This window comes from Cervus canadensis, chromosome 4, assembly GCF_019320065.1.
Source record: "Cervus canadensis isolate Bull #8, Minnesota chromosome 4, ASM1932006v1, whole genome shotgun sequence".
In the NCBI taxonomy this organism is placed as follows: domain Eukaryota; kingdom Metazoa; phylum Chordata; class Mammalia; order Artiodactyla; family Cervidae; genus Cervus; species Cervus canadensis.
In genome coordinates, this window is record NC_057389.1 from 50,667,884 (window position 1) to 50,691,173 (window position 23,290).

Here is a 23,290-nt window from a genome sequence, read left to right on the forward strand (position 1 = left end):
TTATCACTATTTCCTGGGTCATAACCAAACCAACTCCCAAATCTAAATTGTTTGTATTTGGCAATTGGTCCTTTCCTTTAATATTCTCTCTCTGTCTCTGCAATCTCAGTGAGAGTTTTGGTAAAGTTGTGTAATCCTGGCATCAACTTCCTTGTTCCAGATTTTCATATGCCGTCAGGGCACACGGGTTGGTGAAAGGCCATTTCCCTTGGGTTTAGCCTCTATTCTTGTGTTGTGGCTTTAAATTTGTACAGCAAATAACTCAGAACCAAGTTATTGCCTCGGCATGAGTGCTGGCAGGAAAAAACAGCCGTAGTGGAACACAGAATCTGTCTGTGTTAGCCCTGTGTCACCGACTACTCGGCCCAGCTTTTGGCTTCACCTAAATGATAAATGGTCCTATTGTCTGGGTTTCGTATTAAAAAACTAGAACTCAATCTAGATTAAGCAAGGACAGAGACCCATTTCATTGCACTGTACTTTAATATTCCTGAGACCAGGGCTTTACGGGTGGCTCCTTTTAACAGTCATCTCTCTCCAGGGTGGAACACTGTGCTGCCTTTGTTTTATCTGATCTTTCAGCTAAATAAGAGATGGTCACTTATCCTCACGCCTCCCATATCCTGCTGGATTTCTCTTGCTAAAAGAGAAACTGACCACACGGGGAAAGAGAGAGGTTTCAGGCAGGGCATTTCAGCGTGTGTTTACAGGCAAGACTGACTTACTCAGCAAATCCTGCTCGGAGGAGCTGCAGCCAATGAAGAGGCTATATCTCGGCTTGCTTGGGGGCTTCTGAGTTTGAGCTGCATGCAGAAATGTAAGGCAGTGCTCTCTGGCGCTGATGGCAACATGGGACCCCGCTTCAGTTACTCCTCGGGCTCCCCAGCTCTGCAACACGGGGAGAGAGCCTCCATAAACATGTGGGTGATGTAGCCAGCTTTAAAGGCCGAGAGAATCCTGATGGATTCAGGAGACTGTTTTTTTATTTAGATTTTTTTCTTTTGCCTTCTTTTTTGGAAGATGAAATGCTTCTCTCGTTACCTGCCTTACATCTTCAGACCTCCGAACACCATCCTCTCTTCCAGCTGCCACACGGAAGGTACAGACCAGAGAGGGAGAGTGTCTGGGTGGGTGGGAAAAAGTGGGCTGGTGTCTGACTTCCCACAGGCTCTGCCGAGACTGCCTTCTGCAGCTCCTAGAAGACTCTCGTGCCTAGCAAAAGCGTCTATCTCACAGACTCAGATCTGCTTCTAAAATCAGTCTGTTTTCTACAAGGAAAGTCTTTTCTGAAGAGCAGGATAACAATTGCAAAGGTGGTCTCAGCACTGATGCAGCTGAGTAGAAAATAATTTAGAAATGTTTTGCCAATTCTTCTTGTTCTCTTTCACATGCAAACAAGTAACTGGAACTAACGTTAAGGGGAAAACAAATTGCTGTAGGTGCCGCCACATACATTTATCCAAGCTCTCTTGTTTTGTCACTGTCCTTTTAATAACTTGGTGTATGCCCAAGAAAGCAATTAGCAAAATAGAATGGGCTTATTACTGTATGACGGTGGAGCATTGGTTGGTTGTTGGGTTGATTTGCTCAGAGTCTGTACTTGGGGTGCAGGGCAAGAAGATTGCAGCTGAGTTTCAGTGCTTGCTGGCAATGTGGTCTGTGAGGTCCTAAGTTGATGCCTTAAGGCGAGGGTGAGCCGAGTCTTATACAAACAGTTCCTGGTCCTTTGGGGGACCTTCTCTGCACCCTCTAACCTAGCGTGCTATGTCTGCGTGAGGAGGGACTTTCTACATGCACGTGTGCAACGCCTTGTAAACATACTGGCAATTCCCCGTCAACTAAGCACTGCAGCTTTCAACATTTCTAGAGTCAGTAGCTGGTCTTGCATCTTCTCTGTGTGATTTGCCTGTTTCTTTTGATCTGACACATCCTAGGAAAAGAGCAATTTCAAGAAAAGTCTGGCTGTTTTTCAGCTGTAGGGGTTGTCCTACAAGCAGTCCTTGATAGAGAGCTAAGGTTGGTGAGGAACAGCAACTCTGCCTCAGGTCCAGACATACTCTTCTGGAAGTGAGCCGGTGAGCAGCCTGTTCTGAAAACCCATCCTCATTTCTCATCCTCACAGGAAGAGCCTTGGACTAGGGGCTGTGTATTTAAAATAAGAGAAGTGTGTATTATACCATAAAGATGCTTTTTAATCAGTATCCTCAGGAAATGGGAGTAGAAGTTTGGAACTGAAATTGAGGGTGGTATTTTCCATAGGCATTGATAATTCATAGATTTTTTTTAAATTTGGATATTTACTTTAAAATGTTATTGGTGGCTAAAGGAGATGGCCCACTGAGAAGCCTTTCTTCCCTCATAGAGACTTAGCAAGTCCCTATATATTCTGGGGAGAGATAAAGGGTAGCATGGATAGACATCTCCATGAAGGGAACTTTCCAAATACAAAAGACTTAAACTCATATAGGAAGCTGCCTCAGTGATTTCTGATTGGTGCCCTGCCTCTCCTCCCAGCATGAACTTTGAGAACTCAAACACTTTGTCTATTCAGTTGCTGTTTTGTATATGAATCAGACTAATGATCCTATCTTAGGGGACAGACAGAATACCTATATTGGGCAGACAGAATACCACCACCATGAGAACTTCCTTGAACTGTTTTTTTAAATCAGATTTAACTGATTAATTCCATAAAAATGGAAACCTCATTTTATTCATGTCAAAGCAAACAATCTCTGAATCACCAGCTATCATCAGATGTAGGTGGTGGGGGGAGAAAGACTATAAATTTCTTGTAAACCTTTTAAAGACGATGGTCAAGGGGAATAGCCTCTGCCAAACATTAAAATCATGGATAAGGTTCTGGGGCAGAGTAGAAAAGGTAGGAGTTAAATATCAAGAGGCCAGGGCCAAGTCCCTTAATTGCTCTATGCCCAGTTTCATCTCTAACATGGAAATAAAGAGGCCTTCCAGGATGTTGGACTTACCAGGTAGATCAGTGGTAAAGAATCTGCCTGCCAATTCAGGAGATATGGGTTCAATCCCTGGGTTGGGAAGATCGCCTGGAGAAAGAAATGGCAACCCACTCCAATATTCTTGTTTTAGCAATCCCATGGACAGAGGAGCCTGGCAGGCTATAGTCCCCAGGGTTGCAAAAGAGTTGGACACAACTTAGCAACTAAACAATAGCTACCAGGATGTTAAAAATTAAGTGTGATAATTAAAGTTCTTCATAAAACTTACTACATGATAGATGCCCTCCATTTTTTAGTCCCACACCCAATGTACTTTCTTAGATATTCAAGTCTCTGTTATCATACTCTCTTAAGCAATAAAGTGGTTTCCCCCCAGACAGATCATAGGGTCACTAGAAACTTGTTACTAGTTTGTTACTAGTTGAAACTTGTTACTAGTTGAAACTTATTTAGAGTTTGAGGAGAAAAAGATGTCAAAATGAATCTGAGTTTATGTTTCTACATGGTTAGCAATCCTGTTACTCTGTAGTCTATTCTGGAAAAGTTATGACTGGGAACATTTATTTAATTGAAAAAGACAGTAATGATTAACTTGTGTCTATTCCTGTGAAAGTCAAATAAATCCACACGGTCCAGACAATCCCCTTAAGAGTAATTCTAGAACAACTTTAAGAGCATTAACAATTCCTGTGCTGCTTCAGGGATGGAACCATCCTACTGAGAAGACAACATTATCCTCCCAGCTTTGCCTTGACTTTGTTCTCTCAACACAGGAAGATCCTGGGCACTGAGTCCTAGCTCTACCACTTGCCAACTGGGTGATGTTGGGTAGTTCCTTTATCTCTCTTAGCCTGTTGTTTAGTTGCTAAGACATGCCTGGCTCTTTTGCAACCCCATGGACTGCAGCCTGCCAGGCTCCTCTGTCTATGGGATTTCTCAGGCAACAATACTGGAGTGGGTTGCCGTTTTCTTCTCCAGGGGATCTTCCTGACCCAGGGATCAAGCCTGCAAATCCTGCATTGGCAGGCAGATTCTTTACCACTGAGACCCCTGGGAAGCACTTCCTCTTATCCTGAGTTCCCTCATTTGTAAAACATGGAAAGAAATATTTTCAGGATGGCATACACAGTGTGATGATAATGGTAACCAGCCTGTACTTCTATTTACTGCATCCAAGGCATTACCTAAACGCATTATATACAGCAACACATTGTACATAGGGTAAATCTATAATATGTAGTCAATAAATATTAGTTCCTTTTTCCTTCACTTTCTCATTCTCAGCCCTCAGGCCTGTTTCTTCATCCATCATATAGAGAGTTGGTCCATATATTGCAGTCAAAATTCTTGTCTGAAACATGATTCCACCCCACCACCTCAAACACAAACACACTTGCATTTAACCTGTCGATGACCTCCCCAGGACTGCTGCTGCTGCTGCTAAGTCACTTCAGTCGTGTCCGACTCTGTGTGACCCCACAGACAGCAGCCCACCAGGCTCCCCCGTCCCTGGGATTCTCCAGGCAAGAACACTGGAGTGGGTTGCCATGTCCTCCTCCAATGCATGAAAGTGAAAAGTGAAAGCGAAGTCGCCCAGTTGTGTCCGACTCTTAGCGACCCCATGGACTGCAGCCTACCAGGCTCTTCCGTCCATTGGATTTTCCAGGCAAGAGTACTGGAGTGGGGTGCCATTGCCTTCTCCGCCCCAGGACTGCTAGGTCCTGCATATTCTGACTCCTGCCTGACTTTCCTGAGTGACCCCAAACAAGCCTTCTTGTCGGCTCTCCAGCCATAAGCTGTCTGTCTCCATATTCTCCCTCTGACCACAAATTTGGGGGATGGTTCTCTCTCCCCTCTGCCCCATTCTTTGATTCAAGCCGTCTGTTCTCAACTGAAGCTGAGAAGCTATCCTTGACCCTCAGCTGATCTTAACTCTTTTTTAAAAAAATGTATTTACTTATTTGGCTCTGCTGGGTGTTAGTGGCAGCACATGGGATCCTCGATCTTCACTGAAGCATGTGGGATCTTTGTTGTGGTGTGCAAACTCTTAGTTGTGGCATGTGGGATCTAGTTCCCTGACCAGGGATTGCACCCAGGCCCCATGCATTGGGAGTGCAGAGTCTTAGCCCCTGGACCACCAGAGAAGTCTCTGATCATAGCTCTTAAAGACCTGGGTTTCTTTCCTTCAGAGTACCTATTCTCGTTTACCATTACGAATGGACTGATAACAACTGTTGTGTTAGTATCTGTCTCCTTACTGGACTGAAAGCTTCATGAGAGCAAGACTCATGTAATTCTGCTCTCTGTTTTATCCTCATCACTAGAACAATACCAAGTACATAATAGGCACTCAATTTTTATTGAATAAGTAGATTACAAATACCAACATTCTTGTATAGGTAAATCTTAAAAACATGTGGACAATATTCTGCAAAGCATTACCTTTTATGTGAAATGCTAGTTGTTTTAAACATTGTGGATTGGGGAGCTTTTGGTGGCCATACTTGAGGGATCTACTTTTATTACCATATTCTAGTAATACTATAACTTGAAATAAGAAGACACATCCAGAAAAAAAGGACAACTAAATAGTGCTGATAAAAGAGCACAGGTAGGGTTTTGAGAAGACAATGGGATGTTGTCCCCTTCCCTGTGGATCCATCAAGTGAGCACATAACTCCCACCTCCCGATAGGGAAGGATTCATACAGCAAAATGGCTTCAGGAGCAGAGAAAAAAAATTCCAATCACCATCAAACAGAAATTATTCCAGACAGGACAGAGGGGCCTAGGAGACCCACAGAAGTGAGAGAGCCAGGGAGGTATGAGGAAGCTTGCCTAATATTCTCCGATGGACCTGATTTGGTACCTGACATGAAGGGCTTTTATTTGGATTATCTTACAAATTGGTATGGGTGCTTTCTTTATCCAAAGGGTGATGTGCTATGCCAGAGGCTGTATCCTTTCCCTGAGTTGCCTGGTCATCATTTCATGCTGCAAACCCCATTCATCCTTTAAAACTCAGTTTGAGTCACATCTTTCTAGGAAGACTTCCTCAACAAGTCCAAAGACAGAAGTGTTTTTATGAGTCACATAAACCACAATAACAATGAGAAGAGGAAATGAGAGCAAAGCAGCCATAGCACCACAAAGCCTGTGGATCTTCGGCTATGTGCTGGGGGCCGTGGCTGTATAATCGCATTGGCCCCTCACACAACCTCTCGTGTCAGATGCCATCATCTCCATGTTACAGATGAGGACACTGATGCTCACCACCTTGCCCAGAGCCTTGGTTAGGAAAGTGGCAGAGCCAAGACTCAGGCCCAAACAATCTGAATCAAAACTCGGTGCTCTTCAGGGAACTCTGCTCAATGTTATATGGCAGCATGAATGGGAGGGGAGTTTGTGGGAAGCAGGGGAATGGATATTGGTATATGTACGGTTGAGTCACTCTGCTGAGTACCTGAAACTGTCACAACACTCTTAGTCGGTTATGAAAGTATTAGTTGCTCACTTGTGTCCGATTCTTTGTGACCTCACAAACTGTAGCCCAGCAGGTTCCTCCTTTCCCTTCTCCAGGGGATCTTCCTGACCCAAGGATTGAACCCAGTTCTCCTGCATTGGCAGGCGAATTCTTTACAGTCTGAGCCACCAGGCAGGCTAATTGGCTATACTTCAATACAAAATAAAAAGTTTAAATAATAATAATAAAACCCTAGTAGCCATATATCACATGGAATTGTGTGGGTCTGGTGACTCTCTGATCTCTTTCTCTAGGCTGTTTGATCCTTGAAGGCTGGTGTAAATTACTGCTGAACAAAACAAAACAAAAGCTCAGCTCTCTTGCCCCTTACATTGCATATTTCCTCCTGAAGATGTGTATGAGAATAGCCTTCAGGCTATATTGAAACAGTCTAAGTCTGCATCTATCTCCTGGTGGCCAGGAGCAGCTTGGGCACAGGAACCCTGCCCTAGTTGTCCTCGGTCTCTGCAACCTGCTCAGTACAGAGCTGGACTGAGTAGATGCTCAAGAAATTCTTCTAAAATGAAGGACTGAATGACAGAGTGAGTGAACAGACTTGTCTGTCTGCTTTCAACAATGCTCCTTCAAGACAAGGAAGGTTCTTTTCTCTTTTTGACTTTTTTTTAATTGGAGTATAATTACTTTACAATGTTATGTTAGTTTCTGAGGTACAATGAAGTGAATCAGCTGTATGTATACATAGATCCCCTCCCTCTTGGACCTCCCACCCATCCCCCCATCCCACCACTCTAGGTCATTACAGAGCAACGAGCTGAGCTCCCTGTTCTGTAAAGTTCTTGCAGCAGAATATCCTCCAATGATAGCCAAAAGCAGGGCTGCTGGAAGTACACACACACACACACAGGAAAAATACACATTTTTTTTCAAACTCTACTTTTAGAAGTAAACCAAGCAGTGTTCTCTACTTTCTAGGCCCAGTTCCACTATGTGTGTAAATGGATGTAGGTACAGTTACCTGTATGTATTCCTCACAACAATCCTATGAAGTAGGTACAGTTACTATCCCTGTGTGTTAAACATGGGGAAACCAGAGCACAGAGAAGTTAGGTAACTTGTCCAAGGTCACACAACTATTAAGTGCAGGAGCTAGGATTAGAATCCACTCTGTTCAGTTCCAAAGGACCTGCCAAGAAAAGATTTTGCTCTATTTTGCGCCTTTTTACATATTTATAGAATTCTTATATGTATTTGGAATTCTTGTCTCAGCCCCTTTCACGTATTTAGAACCAACCCACTCTTTGGGTCCACGTCAAACACACTTCCACCTACAGCATCCCCTGACTACTCATTTTCTCATTGTTACAAATACGCAACTACATTGAAAGTCTTTCCTAAGTGCGCATTTTGAGTCTCTGTAAGACAGAAAAAATATTCCATCACATGAAGGGGTTATTATAAGGATTAAGTGAGACAAAACCTTACATTGTTTGACTCTGCTTTGCATTTCAAGTTTGCTTTCCATTTTTACATGCACTAGATGAACAGTCCCTGCTTTCATCTATAGCCAGTCCTCCCCTGTGAGCCGAATCCCACCCCTGACCCCCACTCAAGCCCCTCACTCGCACACTCAGCCCCTCTCCCTCTGCTATCTCTAAGTCTTTCCTCTCTGCAGGATCCTATGTGGCAGTCCACAGACATGCTTAAATCATCTCACTTAAAGTCATCATCTCCTGATCCTGTAATCCCCTCAGCTGCTGCCTCATTCCCCACTCCCCTTTTCAGGAAAAAAACAAAATCTTGAAAGGGTCCTCTACTCTGTTACATGTCTTTTCCTCCAGTTTGCTCTTTCCATCCCTCCACCGAAACAGCTCTTGTGAGAGTCACCAGTGACCCTCTCATTCATGAATCCTGTCCTCCTCTGCTGCAGCTCTCACTAGTTTTGGCCGACGCAATCGCTGCTTCCTTCTTGAGAGAGTTTCTTGTCTTGGCCTCAAGGCCACACTTTCTCTCTGTTTCCCTCTCCCTCACTGGCTAGTCCTTCTCTGACTCCCCAGCTGGTTCCTCATCATCTTCCCAACCTATAAATATTGGGGCCCAGGGCTCAGTCTTATTCTTAACCTATACTTGCTCCTAGGTGATCTCATGGTCTGAAATATCCTCTATTCAGTTTATATTTCTAGCTCCAACTTCTCCCTAAAATACAGACTTGCATATCCATCTGCCTACCTAGTATTTCCACTCGGATGCACAACAGAGATCTCAAAACAGAGCTCCTTATTTCCGCTCAAGAAAAACCTCTTTGTCGAACATTTTTCTCCAGCTCACTAAGTGAGAATTTCGTTCTCCTAGTTACTCAAGGCAAACACTTTGAAATTTTCTTTTATTTCCTTCTGTCTCATATCCTTCTAATTCTATGATAAATCCTCAGGCTTAAACTCCTAAAAATTACCTAGAATCCAAACACATCTTATCATGTCCATCACTCAAATGTTTCTTTATCAGAAGTATTTCTTGGCCTTCCTATCTAAAATAGGGACTTCCTGGGTAGTTCAAAAGGTAAAGAATCTGCCTGCAATGTGAGAGATCTGGGTTCAATCCCTGGGTTGGGAAGATCCTTGGGGGAAGGACATGGCAACCCATTCCACTGTTCTTGCCTGGAGAATTCCATGGACAGAGGAGCCTAATTGGCTCCCGTCCACAGAGTCACAAAAAGTTGGACACGACAGTCTGACTCCAATGTTAATAGCAGCATTATTTACAGTTGCCAAGATATGGAAGAAATCTAATCCATCAACAGATCAGTGGATAAAGATGTGGTAAGTATATTCACAACTGAATACTACTCAGCCATAAAAAGGAGTGAAATCTTGTTATTTGCAACAACATGAATGTACTTGGAGGGTATTATGCTAAGTGAAATAAGTCAGACAGAGAAAGATAAATATTGTATGATATCAGGACATATGTAGAATCCAAAAAAAATACAACCAAGTAGTGAAAATATAAAAGAAACAGACTCACAGATATAGAGAACAAACTAGCGATTATCAGTGGGGAGAGGTAAGAGGACAGGGGCAAGATAGGGGTATAAGATTAAGAGGTACAAACTATTATGTATAAAATAAGCTACACGGATATATTGTACAATACACCATGCTATGCTTGTTGCTCAGCTGTGTCCAGCTCTTTGCAACCCCGTGGATGTAGCCCACCATGCTCCTCTGTCCATGGGAATTTTCCAGGCCAGAATACTGGAGTGGGTTGCCATACCATCCTCCAGGGGATCTTTCCAACCCAGGGATTGAACTCAGGTCTCCCACATTGCAGGCAGATTCTTTACCGCCTGAACCACTAGGGAAGCCCAAAATTTTATAATAGCTACAAATGGAATATAATCTTTAAAAGTTGTGAATCACTATATTGTATCCCTGTAACTTTTGTGCATGAACTGTATGTCAATAAAAAAAAGAAAAATAAGATTACAATATAGCCAAATGGAAAAAAAAAAATTCTCACACACACACACACACACAAATACATACTCCCTCAGTTACTTGTACCCTGCTTTATTTTTCCTCCATAGCACTTACCTTGACCTGACATATTATATATCCATTTACTTATTTGTCACCAGTCTTTTTGTGCTCTAGAATGTAAACTACATGAAAGCAAAGACATTCTCTGTTTTGTTCGTTTCTATGTATCCAGTACTTAGAACAGTTTCCAGCACATAGCAATCATGGCAAAGATGCTTATTGATCGAATGAATGTGAATCAACATTTATGTGAAATTTTAGTGATAAAATAGAAAGAGTGAGATCTGAAGGCAGATGAACCTGAGTTCCAATCTCAGACTAATAATTACTTGCTGGGTGACCTTCAGTTACTTACCTGGTATATTTCCCTTTCTAATAACATGTCAAAGTATTATCATGAAGGTGAAAAAAATTATTGATAAAACCCCTAGCATAAGGCCTGTGAACGTTCAGGGACTTGGACTTATTATTTTTTGTATCCCCGCTGCGTTTACCACAGCTGTTACACAGAGGCATTAAGGTTCTGTATTGATTGAATTTTTTGCCTATCTGCATAGCTAGCATTGATTGTGGGTTTGCTATGTGCCAGACCTTGCATTAAATACTTTATAGTTACTTCCTCCCATAAATCTCACAAAAACATCACAAGTATTGATGAATGTTATCACTTTACAGATAAGGGAACGAGGCATCGAGCTGTATAGTAGTACTTACTCAAAACCACACAGCTAATATGTGGTAGATGAGGGTTCACATCCAAACTGCCTGACTCCAGCATCCAAGCTCTTAGCTGCCCCCTACTACTACCTACAATATTCAGGCATTGTTCTCAGCACGTGGAAACTGAAAAAATAGAAAAGATTCATTCCTCTTTTAAGAAACTGTGGTCTACCAGGAGAGAGAAAGGCACAGGCCCTCAGCTCTGACAGTGTGTTTTAACCCTGGCCGTGTATGAGAATCAGCTGTAGAAAGGCACAGGGCTGTCTCCGCCCCATTCTCCATGGAAATTGGCCCCAGGAATCCTGGTTTTTAAGATCCCTCAGGTGAATCTTAGGAGTAATCAGAGGCTAGAAGCTGAGTCTGTGATAAGCAGCAGCCTTGACTGACGTATATCTTCAGAGCTCCAGGGAAGAGCTCTGGGAGAAAGCGATTGATCAGTCGTGGATCCCTTTGAAATGACAGACTAAAATCCTGCTGCTGACAAGAGGTTGCTTTTGGTCAAGATGTCTGGCAGAGAAGTGCCTGTCCTGAAAAGATTCAAGGTCAGTGCTGTCCTCTTAAACATTCAGTGAACCTCTATTGTGCATTTGTCTGCTTCACAGTAGCTATGAATTTGCTTCCTGATGTTTTATTCAAGTACTGGCTAAACTATCTACCTAACATAGAGAAAATCACTCAAGTTTTGCTATCTATCAAAAGGGGGATAAAAATGATTCACATATGTGCATTTGTTCAGCAAATATGATCATTCATACAAGGCGAGTAGTGTGGTTCCAGGTGCAACTGAAGAGCTAGCTGTTGTTTTTATTAATGTGATTCATATTAGGGAAGCTCCTGGAAATCAACTCCTGCCCTGTGTGTTTTAATAGGATGTGGTGGTGGAAAATATTCTGGCCCAGCAGTCTGGACTGGGTTCAAGTTCTCTTCTGACATTGGTGTCTCTTGGGAAAATGGCTAATCCTGCTGTGCCTCGTCAAACAATGATGTAGCATCAGTAAAACTTGGTGGGATTGGTGTGAAATTGAGAGGTGCTTTGTGAAGTCCTTGTCTTGAATCTTTGAATATTAAATCATCTTTCTGGGAGTGGCAACCCTATTTTAGGAATTTCTAATAAAAATCCATAAGGAATTCAACAGTGGGTAAGAAATAGGAAGGACAGAAAATAATGTTTAAGTAGAAGCCAGTGGGGCTCCAGGTACTCTGCATGTGTTACTATCACCTGGAGATAATCCTGCCTGGTCATATCCACACTTTGCAGGTGAAGATACTGATGGAGGACTGATGAAATGAAATATTGGGTTGACCAAAAAGTTTGTGTTCAGGTTTTTCCATGACAGCTTACAGAAAAATTCAAACGGACTTTTTGGCCAACCTAATATTTAGTTGGAAAGACTTTGGCTTTGGAATCTGATAAACCAGAGTTCCGAACGTGACTTCAAGTTATGTATCCTCTGAGTGTCTGTTTTCTCTACTGTGAAATGAAAGTAAATAATGCCCCCTTTTCATGTTTATTATAAGGATTAAAGACATTGAACAGCATGTGCCTGGTCGCTGCTTAATATACTGTCTCTGCGCTTGCTGTGATGGAATGTTTGTCCAGGTCTCACCAGTGAGACTGGTTGCAGATCCTGAATTTCTTGCATTTCATTCCACTCCCATCAAAAAAGCTTCCTTTTTTTTTTTTTTCTTTGATTCTTTCAACCTCCATCACCTTTCCTGGTGCTTCCTGTAATATACATTGGTCAGTGTTGTTCTGAATTGTGTTTCTGAATTCATTATTTGTCTCTGGTGGTTGTGCCCCAAGGCAGTGCCTACATTTTGACTCAATTTTAGAAATCTAATAGAGAAATCAACAGTGGTGAAATCATCATTGTTGTTAGAGAGTCTGGCCCATTAGTTTTCTGAGTCATTGTTTCTTCATTGGCAGCCTGAGCTGAGAGGAGAGATAGGCCGAGATGGCCAAGGGCTTTGCCTTTGCAAGTGTCTATAACAGCCCAGTCAGTAAGAAAAGCAAAGAGGAAGCAAATTAATTCAAAGATGTGCATGAAAGCCCTATCTGAATCCTGTACATGGCAATGTCACTTAAATATGTTTGGAGCAAATTCATTAGTCAGGGAACCTCCTTGCAAGAGAAGTTGTTAATGTATTTATTCACTTATTTTAAAAATACAAAGAATATCTCTATTCTTAACGTCAAATATTGGCTAGGCAGTGGGTTCCCTGGTGGTAAAAATAGATATGGTTCAAACCCTGTTGAAAGAAAAACTAATCAAATGAACATAAATTGTGGCAAACACTGCAATGGAGAGGACATGGAATTAGGACAAGGCCTCAGAGGGGTTTGTAATGCACAGGGAGATCAGGATACTTTCCTTGGAGAAGTGTCAGAACTGAGATCTGACAAATGAGTAAAACTTAAGGAGGCAGGATAAGAGAGAGAATCTTCCATGAAAGATCTTGTTACCAGAGGGTCATGGTGAACATGAGGTCCTAAAGGAAGGCCAGTGAGGCTGGAGCACAGAGGCCAAGAAGGAGTTTGGAGGAGACTGAGGCTATGAATGCACCCTTTGTGTCTCTGTGGTGTGGATGATGGAACTGGTCTTGATCCAAAGACCACCTGGAAATTATGAAAGTATATGAACTTGGGGAAAGAAGCCTGACCATATCTGTAGCATGAAAGACTCTTCTGACTGCTGTGACAATAGAGTAGAGAGGCTAAGAGGGACTGGACATATTTTAAAGAGTTGGCCACTCAGATGTGTGGTTGCTTTCCTAGAAGCAGTCCTTATTGTTGCAGTGCAATAGACTTGTATTAATGGATAGTTCTTTGTACTCTCCAAATTCCTCAAGGTGCATTTGTGATTTATTAAAACAGTCTTACAAACACAGAAACCCGGCCATTGTCTTGACATTCAGACAAGGAAATTGTTATTCTAGATGAGCAATGGCAGGAACACACCAGGCTGTGTTTTGAAGAGGCAATAAACACTATAAGCATTGAAAATAAGAGTGTGTTCACTCTTCCAGATACAGCACTTGCAAAGCACAATATTTAGAAAGAAGAGAAAGGCCGTCTTAGGATAAAACCATTAAGAATGTTGTCATATCATGTTTGTTTGACAAGAAATAGCTGCTACATCCAAGCCTCTGGAGAGAATGGTACATATGCTCAGCCATGTATCTTTATTTATAAACAGCAAGGTGACCCTCTCAGGGGACTGCTGGCCAAAGGTCACTCTTTTAGGAGCAAAGGTTAGGAAGCCAAGTCCTACCTTAATTATAAACTCATCCTCTCATAGACCTGTAACCCAGATAGAATGTCTAACCATGTAGTGGGTGCCCCAAACATCCTGCGGGAGCCAAGCAGGTAGCAATTACCAGAAAGACATGATATTGGCAACATGTTGTGTGTACAGTATGTTCCAGCCCTGACTAAAGGCAACACAAGTTAGATAGAACCCACCCCCCTGCAAAAAAAAAAAAAAAAACTACTGAGAAAGGAAAGCAAATCCAACCTAAAGAACCAAGGCCTTTAGGCCACCTGTTTGCATCCCACAGAAAAATGTCATAGAATTTTCATTTGGGAGAAGACCTCTGATTCAGGGACTTTTGCAGGGTCTGTGAACTACCTCACAAAATTCCTGGTAAGATAATGGTGAAGAGCTAGCTTTCTGCCCAAGTAGGCCATTCAACTTCAGGACAGTGCTGACCATGCCTGCCTTCATCTTTAAGTTGCACTGAAATCTATTTCTTAGAACCATCAAGACAATTCTACATGTGCGCAAAAATGCTTTGCATTCCCCTCTACAAGTTAAAAGATCATCATTTCCTGTTACTGGAATGTTCTCCCAACCCTACAATCCTTTCTCTCACTTCTTTTAAGTAACTTCTTTGTACAAATGTCATCCTTCAAATAGGCCATCCTGCCTACCTTCTCTGAAAGGACACACCTCGCTAGCACTTAACCTTGGTTTTACGTCATATATTTTCTCACTCCTTCACATGTTAGATGTTTGCATTGTTTCCCCTCGCTAGACCATAAACTCTATGAGAGAGCAGGAACTTTCAGCCTTTGCTCCCCACTGTACCTGGTACATAGAACGTGCATGTGTGGTCAGTCACTAAGTCAGGTCCAGCTCTTTGTGACCTCATGAACTGTAGCCCACCAGGCTCCTCTGTCCAAGGAATTCTCCAGCCAAGAGTACTGAAGTGTTTCCTTCTTGATGTTCCCTTCTCCAGGGGATCTTCCCAACCCAGTCTCCTGCAATGTCAGGTGGATTCTTTACCACTAAGTCACCAGAGAAGCCCATACTTGGTACATAGTAGGTGAGATAAATGATGGTGGAAAAACAGATGATGAATCTTCATGGTTAGCATCAAGAGTAGGCAAATGGAGTGACCCGTGTTATGTTTGCCTTCCTTCATCTAAGACAGTGGTCCCCAAAGTCTAGCCCACACAAGATTAACTAGAGTGCTTAGTTTAAAATGCAGATGTGGGGGCTCCCACACTCGCTGCTGAAATTCTGAATCACTGAAGCCAGAGTAGAGCCCAAGAACTTCCATTTTAAAGCTGCACTCCAGCATCTGTTGAGGAAGGAACCTCAAGTGCAATAATTCAAAAGGCACTGTCCTAGGTTAACAGAGAGTAAAGAAAATAAAAGTGACACTACTAAATGTTGCATGGTTTCCTTCATCCCTCCCTCCATATCTAGCCCAAGATGTGGAAACTGTAGAGGTAGCGTCAGAGAGCAATGCTGCTCAAGGGAAGGGGGTTAGGTGAACACATTTGTAAACACACTGATTCTAAATCTCAGTTGGGAGATGGCATGACTGCAGACCTGCCAAAGATGGGTGAACTTAAGGGTGAACTTAGAAGCAAAGGGTTAACACTCATTTCCTCCCCTACCTGAACACAGAGTATTTTTCTGAATGACTGCTGCAGCCTGTGAGTGGGGCAGGGCTTCACCTTGGTCCTGACAATTTGCATCAAACCAGATGCATAGCCAGAGCTGGAAGAGACAAGGCAACCTTGTTCAGAGCCCCGCCCTCCACCATGCAGAGACATGAAGTGAACCGTCCAAAAGCACACAGCTAATTAGTGTCCGGGGCTTCCCTGGTGGCTCAGCAGTAAAGAATCTGCTTGCCAATGCAGGAGATGCGGGTTTGGTCCCTGGGTCAGGAAGATCCCTTGGAGTAGGAAACAGCAACCCATTCCAGCATCCTGGCCTGGGAGATCCCATGGACAGAGGAGCCTGGCAGGCTATAGTCCATGGGGTTGCAAAGAGTTGGACATGACTTAGCAACTAAACAGCAACAACAATTAGTATCAAAGAGAGAAGAGAGAAAGTCGTTCAGTCGTGTCCAACTCTTTGCGACCCCATGGACTATACAGTCCATGGAATTCTCCAGGCCAGAATACTGGAGTGAGTAGCCTTTCTCTTCTCCAGGGGATCTTCCAAACCCAGGGATTGAACTCAGGTTTCCCGCATTGCAGGCAGATTCCCACAGCTGGCACTGAAAGCCAGCCTGTGGTTTCACTGCAGTGTTTCAGCCTCAATACTCCTTTGAAATTGGCTTGACAGTTCCTGACAATCCCGTGGATATGTTAGAATGATAGGCTGGCCTGAGTAGAGACTCTATACGGAAGAGAGACGGGGAAAGCCCTCCAGGATACCCTGTAAAGACTTTCCTTCCTTTCCCATGGCAGGCTTGGGTCCTGATAAGCCCTCAAGAGAGAACCAGTTTTGAGGTAATTTTAAATAACTGAGTGAGGTATGTGTAATGATATTATTATTTTACAGTTGTTTTTTTTTTTTTAATAAAAGGAAGCTTCTTATTTTTCTTTGAAATTGGCCCTATATACACACAGAATCAGCTGAAAAGACTATTATCTAGTACTAAACTTTCAGAAATTTTCTTATAAGTGCTATCTTCCCCGTTTTGGGTACCTAATTACGTAGCTTGGACCAGGATATGGAACACGGGTTTCTCGATAATTGCACCTCTCCAGTGCCGCTAAGTGATGGGCTGAACTGACGGTGTAGAGCTCAGGGCTGGGGCTATGGAGCAGTCAGATATTGCCTGAACAAATTCTCCTCCAACATCTCCTGCTCCAATCTCAGACGTGCCACTGTGCCAACTTGCATTTCTCTCTTCCCTGTCTAACTGCCTGATGTGGAGCTTGCTGTGTGTGCTGGGAACAGCCTCCTTCAAATTCACTTCATTTGCACTCATTTCCAGTCTTCTGTTTGGAAATTGTATTTTTGGCTCCAATTCAGATCAAGTCAAATGAGATGATAAATGGAAATGATCCTCTGGGTAAAGCACTGGCCAAGGCTTTAGCTATAATTTTCTATTGATCCTCAGACATGTTCTGGGCATCGCACAAAATTATTATTATTTTTTCATTTATTTTTATTAGTTGGAGGCTAATTACTTTACAATATTGTAGTGGGTTTTGTCATACATTGACATGAATCAGCCATGGATTTACATGTATTCCCCATCCTGATACCCCCTCCCACCTCCCTCTCTACCAGATCCCTCTGGGTCTTCCCAGTGCACCAGGCCTGAGCACTTGTCTCATGCATCCCAGCTAGGCTGGTGATCCGTTTCACCATATATAAAATACATGTTTCGATGCTGTTCTCTCGAAACATCCCACCCTCGCCTCTCCCATAGAGTCCAAAAGTCTGTTGTGTACATCTGTGTCTCTTTTTCTGTTTTGCATATAGGGTTATCATTACCATCTTTCTAAATTCCATATATATGTGTTAGTATGCTGTAATGTTCTTTATCTTTCTGGCTTACTTCACTCTGTATAATGGGCTCCAGTTTCATCCATCTCATTAGGACTGATTCAAATGAATTCTTTTTAATGGCTGAGTAATATTCCATGGTGTATATGTACCACAGCTTCCTTATCCATTCATCTGCTGATGGGCATCTAGGTTGCTTCCATGTCCTGGCTATTATAACCAGTGCTGCAATGAACATTGGGGTGCACGTGTCTCTTTCAGATCTGGTTTCCTCAGTGTGTATGCCCAAAAGTGGGATTGCTGGGTCATATGGCAGTTCTATTTCCAGTTTTTAAGGAATCTCCACACTGTTTTCCATAGTGGCTGTACTAGTTTGCATTCCCACCAACAGTGTAAGAGGGTTCCCTTTTCTCCACACCCTCTCCAGCATTTATTGCTTGTAGACTTTTGGATAGCAGCCATCCTGACTGGCGTGTAATGGTACCTCATTGTGGTTTTGATTTGCATTTTCTCTGATAATGAGTGATGTTGAGCATCTTTTCATGTGTTTGTTAGCCATCTGTATGTCTTCTTTGGAGAAATGTCTGTTAAGTTCTTTGGCCCATTTTTTGATTGGGTCATTTATTTTTCTGGAATTGAGCTTCAGGAGTTGCTTGTATATTTTTGAGATTAATCCTTTGTCTGTTTCTTCATTTGCTATTATTTTCTCCCAATCTGAGGCTGTCTTTTCACCTTACTTATAGTTTCCTTTGTAGTGCAAAAGCTTTTAAGTTTCATTAGGTCCCATTTGTTTAGTTTTGCTTTTATTTCCAATATTCTGGGAGGTGGGTCATAGAGGATCCTGCTGTGATTCATGTCGGAGAGTGTTTTGCCTATGTTCTCCTCTAGGAGTTTTATAGTTTCTGGTCTTACATTTAGATTTTTAATCCATTTTGAGTTTATTTTTGTGTATGGTGTTAGAAAGTGTTCTAGTTTCATTCTTTTACAAGTGGTTGACCAGTTTTCCCAGCACCACTTGTTAAAGAGGTTGTCTTTTTTCCATTGTATATCCTTGCCTCCTTTGTTGAAGATAAGGTGTCCATAGGTTCATGGATTTATCTCTGGGCTTTCTATTCTGTTCCATTGATCTATATTTCTGTCTTTGTGCCAGTACCATCCTGTCTTGATGACTGTGGCTTTGTAGTAGAGCCTGAAGTCAGGCAGGTTGATTCCTCCAGTTCCATTCTTCTTTCTCAAGATTGCTTTGGCTATTCAAGGTTTTTTGTATTTCCATACAAATTGTGAAATTATTTGTTCTAGTTCTGTGAAAAATACTGTTGGTAGCTTGATAGGGATTGCACTGAATCTATAGGTTGCTTTGGGTAGATAGCCATTTTGACAATATTGATTCTTCCAATCCATGAACACGGTATGTTTCTCCATCTGTTTGTGTCCTCTTTGATTTCTTTCATCAGTGTTTTATAGTTTTCTATGTATAGGTCTTTTGTTTCTTTAGGTAGATATACTCCTAAGTATTTTATTCATTTTGTTGCAATGGTGAATGGTATTGTTTCCTTAATTTCTCTTTCTGTTTTCTCATTGTTAGTGTATAGGAATGCAAGGGATTTCTGTGTGTTAATTTTATATCCTGCAACTTCACTATATTCATTGATTAGCTCTAGTAATTTTCTGGTAGAGTCTTTAGGGTTTTCTATGTAGAGCATCATGTCATTTGCAAACAGCAAGAGTTTCACTTCTTCTTTACCTATCTGGATTCCTTTTATCTTTTTCTGCTCTGATTGCTGTGGCCAAAACTTCCAGCACTATGTTGAATAGTAGTGGTGAGAGTGGGCACCCTTGTCTTGTTCCTGATTTCAGGGGAAATGCTTTCAATTTTTCACCATTGAGGGTGATGCTTGCTGTGGGTTTGTCATAGATAGCTGTTATTATGTTGAGGTACATTCCTTCTATTCCTGCTTTCTGGAGAGTTTTAATCATAAATGGGTGTTGAATTTTGTCAAAGGCTTTCTCTGCATCTATTGAGATAATCATATGGTTTTTATCTTTCAATTTGTTAATGTGGTGTATTACATTGATTGATTTGCGGATATTAAAGAATCCTTGCATTCCTGGGATAAAGCCCGCTTGGTCATGGTGTATGATTTTTTTAATATGTTGTTGGATTCTGTTTGCTAGAATTTTGTTAAGGATTTTTGCATCTATGTTCATCAGTGATATTGGCCTGTAGTTTTCTTTTTTTGTTGCATCTTTGTCTGGTTTTGGAATTAGGGTGATGTTGGCCTCATAGAATGAGTTTGGAAGCTTACCTTCATCTGCAATTTTCTGGAAGAGTTTGAGTAAGATAGGTGTTAGCTCTTCTCTAAATTTTTGGTAGAATTCAGCTGTGAAGCCATCTGGTCCTGGGCTTTTGTTTGCTGGAAGATTTTTGATTACAGTTTCGATTTCCTTGCTTGTGATGGGTCTGTTAAGATCTTCTCTTTCTTCCTGGTTCAGTTTTGGAAAGTTATACTTTTCTAAGAATTTGTCCATTTCTTCCAAGTTGTCCATTTTATTGGCATAGAGCTGCTGGTAGTAGTCTCTTATGATCCTTTGTATTTCAGTGTTGTCTGTTGTGATCTCTCCATTTTCATTTCTAATTTTGTTAATTTGGTTCTTCTCCCTTTGTTTCTTAATGAGTCTTGCTAATGGTTTGTCATTTTGTTTATTTTTTCAAAAAACCAGCTTTGAGCTTTGTTGATTTTTTGCTATGGTCTCTTTAGCTTCTTTTGCATTTATTTCTGCCCTAATTTTTAAGATTTCTTTCCTTCTAACCCTGGTGTTCTTCATTTCTTCCTTCTCCAGTTGCTTTAGGTGTAGAGTTAGGTTATTTATTTGGCTTTTTTCTTGTTTCTTGAGGTAAGCCTGAAATGCTATGAACCTTCCCCTTAGCACTGCTTTTACAGTGTCCCATAGGTTTTGGGTTGTTGTGTTTTCATTTTCATTCATTTCCATGCATATTTTTATTTCTTTTTTGATTTCTTCTATGATTTGCTGGTTATTCAGAAGTGTGTTATTTAGCCTCCATATGTTTGAAGTTTTAATAATTTTTTTCCTGTAATTGAGATCTAATCTTACTGCACTGTGGTCAGAAAAGATGACTGGAATGATTTCAATTTTTTTGAATTTACCAAGACTAGATTTATGGCCCAGGATGTGATCTATTCTGGAGAAGGTTCCGTGTGCACTTGAGAAAAAGGTGAAGTCAATTGTTTTGGGGTGAAATGTCGTATAGATATCAATTAGGTCTAGCTGGTCCATTGTGTCATTTAAAGTTTGTGTTTCCTTGTTAATTTTCTGTTTAGTTGATCTGTCCATAGTTGTGAGTGGGGTATTAAAGTCTCCCACTATTATTGTGTTGCTATTAATTTCCTCTTTCATACTCGTTAGCGCTTGCCGTACATATTGCAGTGCTCCTATGTTGGGTGCATATATATTTATAATTGTTATATCTTCTTCTTGGATTGATCCTTTGATCATTATGTAGTGTCCTTCTTTGTCTCTTTTCACAGCCTTTATTTGAAAGTCTATTTTGTCTGATATGAGTATTGCGACTCCTGCTTTCTTTTGGTCTCCGTTTGCGTGAAATATTTTTTTCCAGCCCTTCACTTTTAGTCTGTATGTGTCCCTTGTTTTGAGGTGGGTCTCTTGTAGACAGCTTATATAGGGGTCATGTTTTTGTATCCATTCAGCCAGTCTTTGTCTTTTGGTTGGGGCATTCAACCCATTTACATTTAAGGTAATTATTGATAGGTATGGTCCCGTTGCCATTTACTTTGTTGTTTTGGGTTCGCGTTTATACAACCTTTCTGTGTTTCCTGTCTAGAGAAGATCCTTTAGCATTTGTTGAAGAGCTGGTTTGGTGGTGCTGAATTCTCTCAGCTTTTGCTTGTCTGTAAAGCTTTTGAATTCTCCTTCATATCTGAATGAGATCCTTGCTGGGCACAGTAATCTAGGTTATAGGTTATTCTCTTTCATTACTTTCAGTATGTCCTGCCATTCCCTTCTGGCCTGGAAGGTTTCTATTGATAGATCCGCTGTTATCCTTATGGGAATCCCTTTGTGTGTTATTTGTTGTGTCTCCCTTGCTGCTTTTAATATTTGTTCTTTGTGTTTGATCTTTGTTAATTTGATTAATATGTGTCTTGGGGTGTTTCGCCTTGGGTTTATCCTGTTTGGGACTCTCTGGGTTTCTTGGACTTGGGTGGCTATTTCCTTCCCCATTTTAGGGAAGTTTTCAGCTATTATCTCCTCGAGTATTTTCTCATGGCCTTCCTCTTTGTCTTTTTCTTCTGGGACTCCTATGATTCAAATGTTGGGGCGTTTCACATTGTCCCAGAGGTCCCTGAGGTTGTCCTCATTTCTTTTGATTCTTTTTTCTCTTTTCCTCTCTGCTTCATTTATTTCCACCATTTTATCTTCTCCCTCACTTATCCTATCTTCTGTCTCCGTTATTCTACTCTCAGTTCCCTCCAGAGTGTTTTTGATCTCATTTATTGCATTATTCATTTTTAATTGACTCTTTTTTATTTCTTCTGGGTCTTTATTAAACATTTCTTGCATCTTCTCAATCTTTGTCTTCATTTTGTTTTCTGTAACTCCTGTATCTGTAACTCCATTTTGTTTTCAAGATTTTGGAACATTTTTATTATCATTATTCTAAATTCTTTTTCAAGTAGATTCTGTATCTCCTCCTCTTTTGTTTGACTTGGTGGGCATTTTTCATGTTCCTTTACCTGTTGGGTATTTCTCTGCCTTTTCATCTTGTTTAGATTGCTGTGTCTGGAGTGGGCTTTCTGTATTCTGGAGGTCTGTGGTTCCTTTTTATTGTGGAGGTTTCACCCAGTGGGTGGGGTTGGACGATTTGCTTGTCAAGGTTTCCTGGTTATGGAAGCTTGCGTTGGTGTTCCTGTGCGTGGAACTGGATTTCTTCTCTCTGGAGTGCAATGGAGTGTCCAGTAATGAGTTTTGAGATGTGTCTATGTGTTAGGTGTGACTTTGCACAGCCTGTATGTTGACGCTCAGGGCTATGTTCCTGCGTTGCTGGAGAATTTGTGTGGTATGTCTTGCTCTGAAACTTACTGGCTCTTGGGTGGTGGTTGGTTTCAGTGTAGGTATGGAGGCTTTTGGATGGTCTCTTATTACTTAATGTTCTGTGTAGTCAGGAGTTTTCTGGTGTTCTCAGGTTTTGGGCTTAAGTCTCCTGTCTCTGGATTTCAGTTTTATTCTTCCAGTAGTCTCAAGACTTCTCCAACTATACAGCACTGATAATAAAACTTCTAGGTTAATGGTGAAAAGATTCTCCACCATGAGGGACACCCAGAGAGGTTCACAGAGTTACATGAAAAAGAGGAGAGGGAGGAGGGAGATAGAGATGAGCAGGAGGAGAAAAAGGGGGACTCAAGAGGAGAGAGACAGATCTACACAGTTCTCTGTTCCCAAAGTATTCTCCGTAGCCCAGACACCCACAAAGATTCACAGAATTGTATTGGGAAGAGAAGGGGAAAGGAGGAAATAGAGTTGTTCTGAGGCAGAAAACGGAGAGTCAAAAGTGGGAGAGAATAATCAACACACTCCTGAGTAAAAATGGGAACTGAATGTTGGATTCTTAAATGTCCAAAATTTATATCACATACTGAAAAACAAAGATTAAAAATCTAGAGTAGAGGTTAGACTCTTAAAAATACAATATTAAAAACAAAAACAAAAACACAAAAAATTTTAGAAATATATATGAAGTTCAGTTTAAAAATAGGGCTTCTCTCTTTTTTTTTTGCAAGGT

General features: G+C 41.5%; 1 protein-coding gene across 3 annotated transcripts in view; it reads left to right on the plus strand.

Moving 5' to 3' along the window:
* PPP2R2B (protein phosphatase 2 regulatory subunit Bbeta) overlaps positions 1-23,290 on the plus strand; it is a 514,293-nt gene that overhangs the window by 32,135 nt on the left and 458,868 nt on the right. For 2 of the 3 annotated variants that reach the window (XM_043465072.1, XM_043465074.1), the window contains exon 1: positions 835-1,099. The exons of the other annotated variant lie outside the window; for it this stretch is intronic. In XM_043465072.1, the coding sequence (XP_043321007.1) occupies positions 1,026-1,099 (74 nt within the window). In that variant the 5' untranslated portion in view covers positions 835-1,025. Of the gene's footprint in view, positions 1-834; positions 1,100-23,290 lie in introns of those variants that run through there. 3 annotated transcript variants of the gene reach the window in all.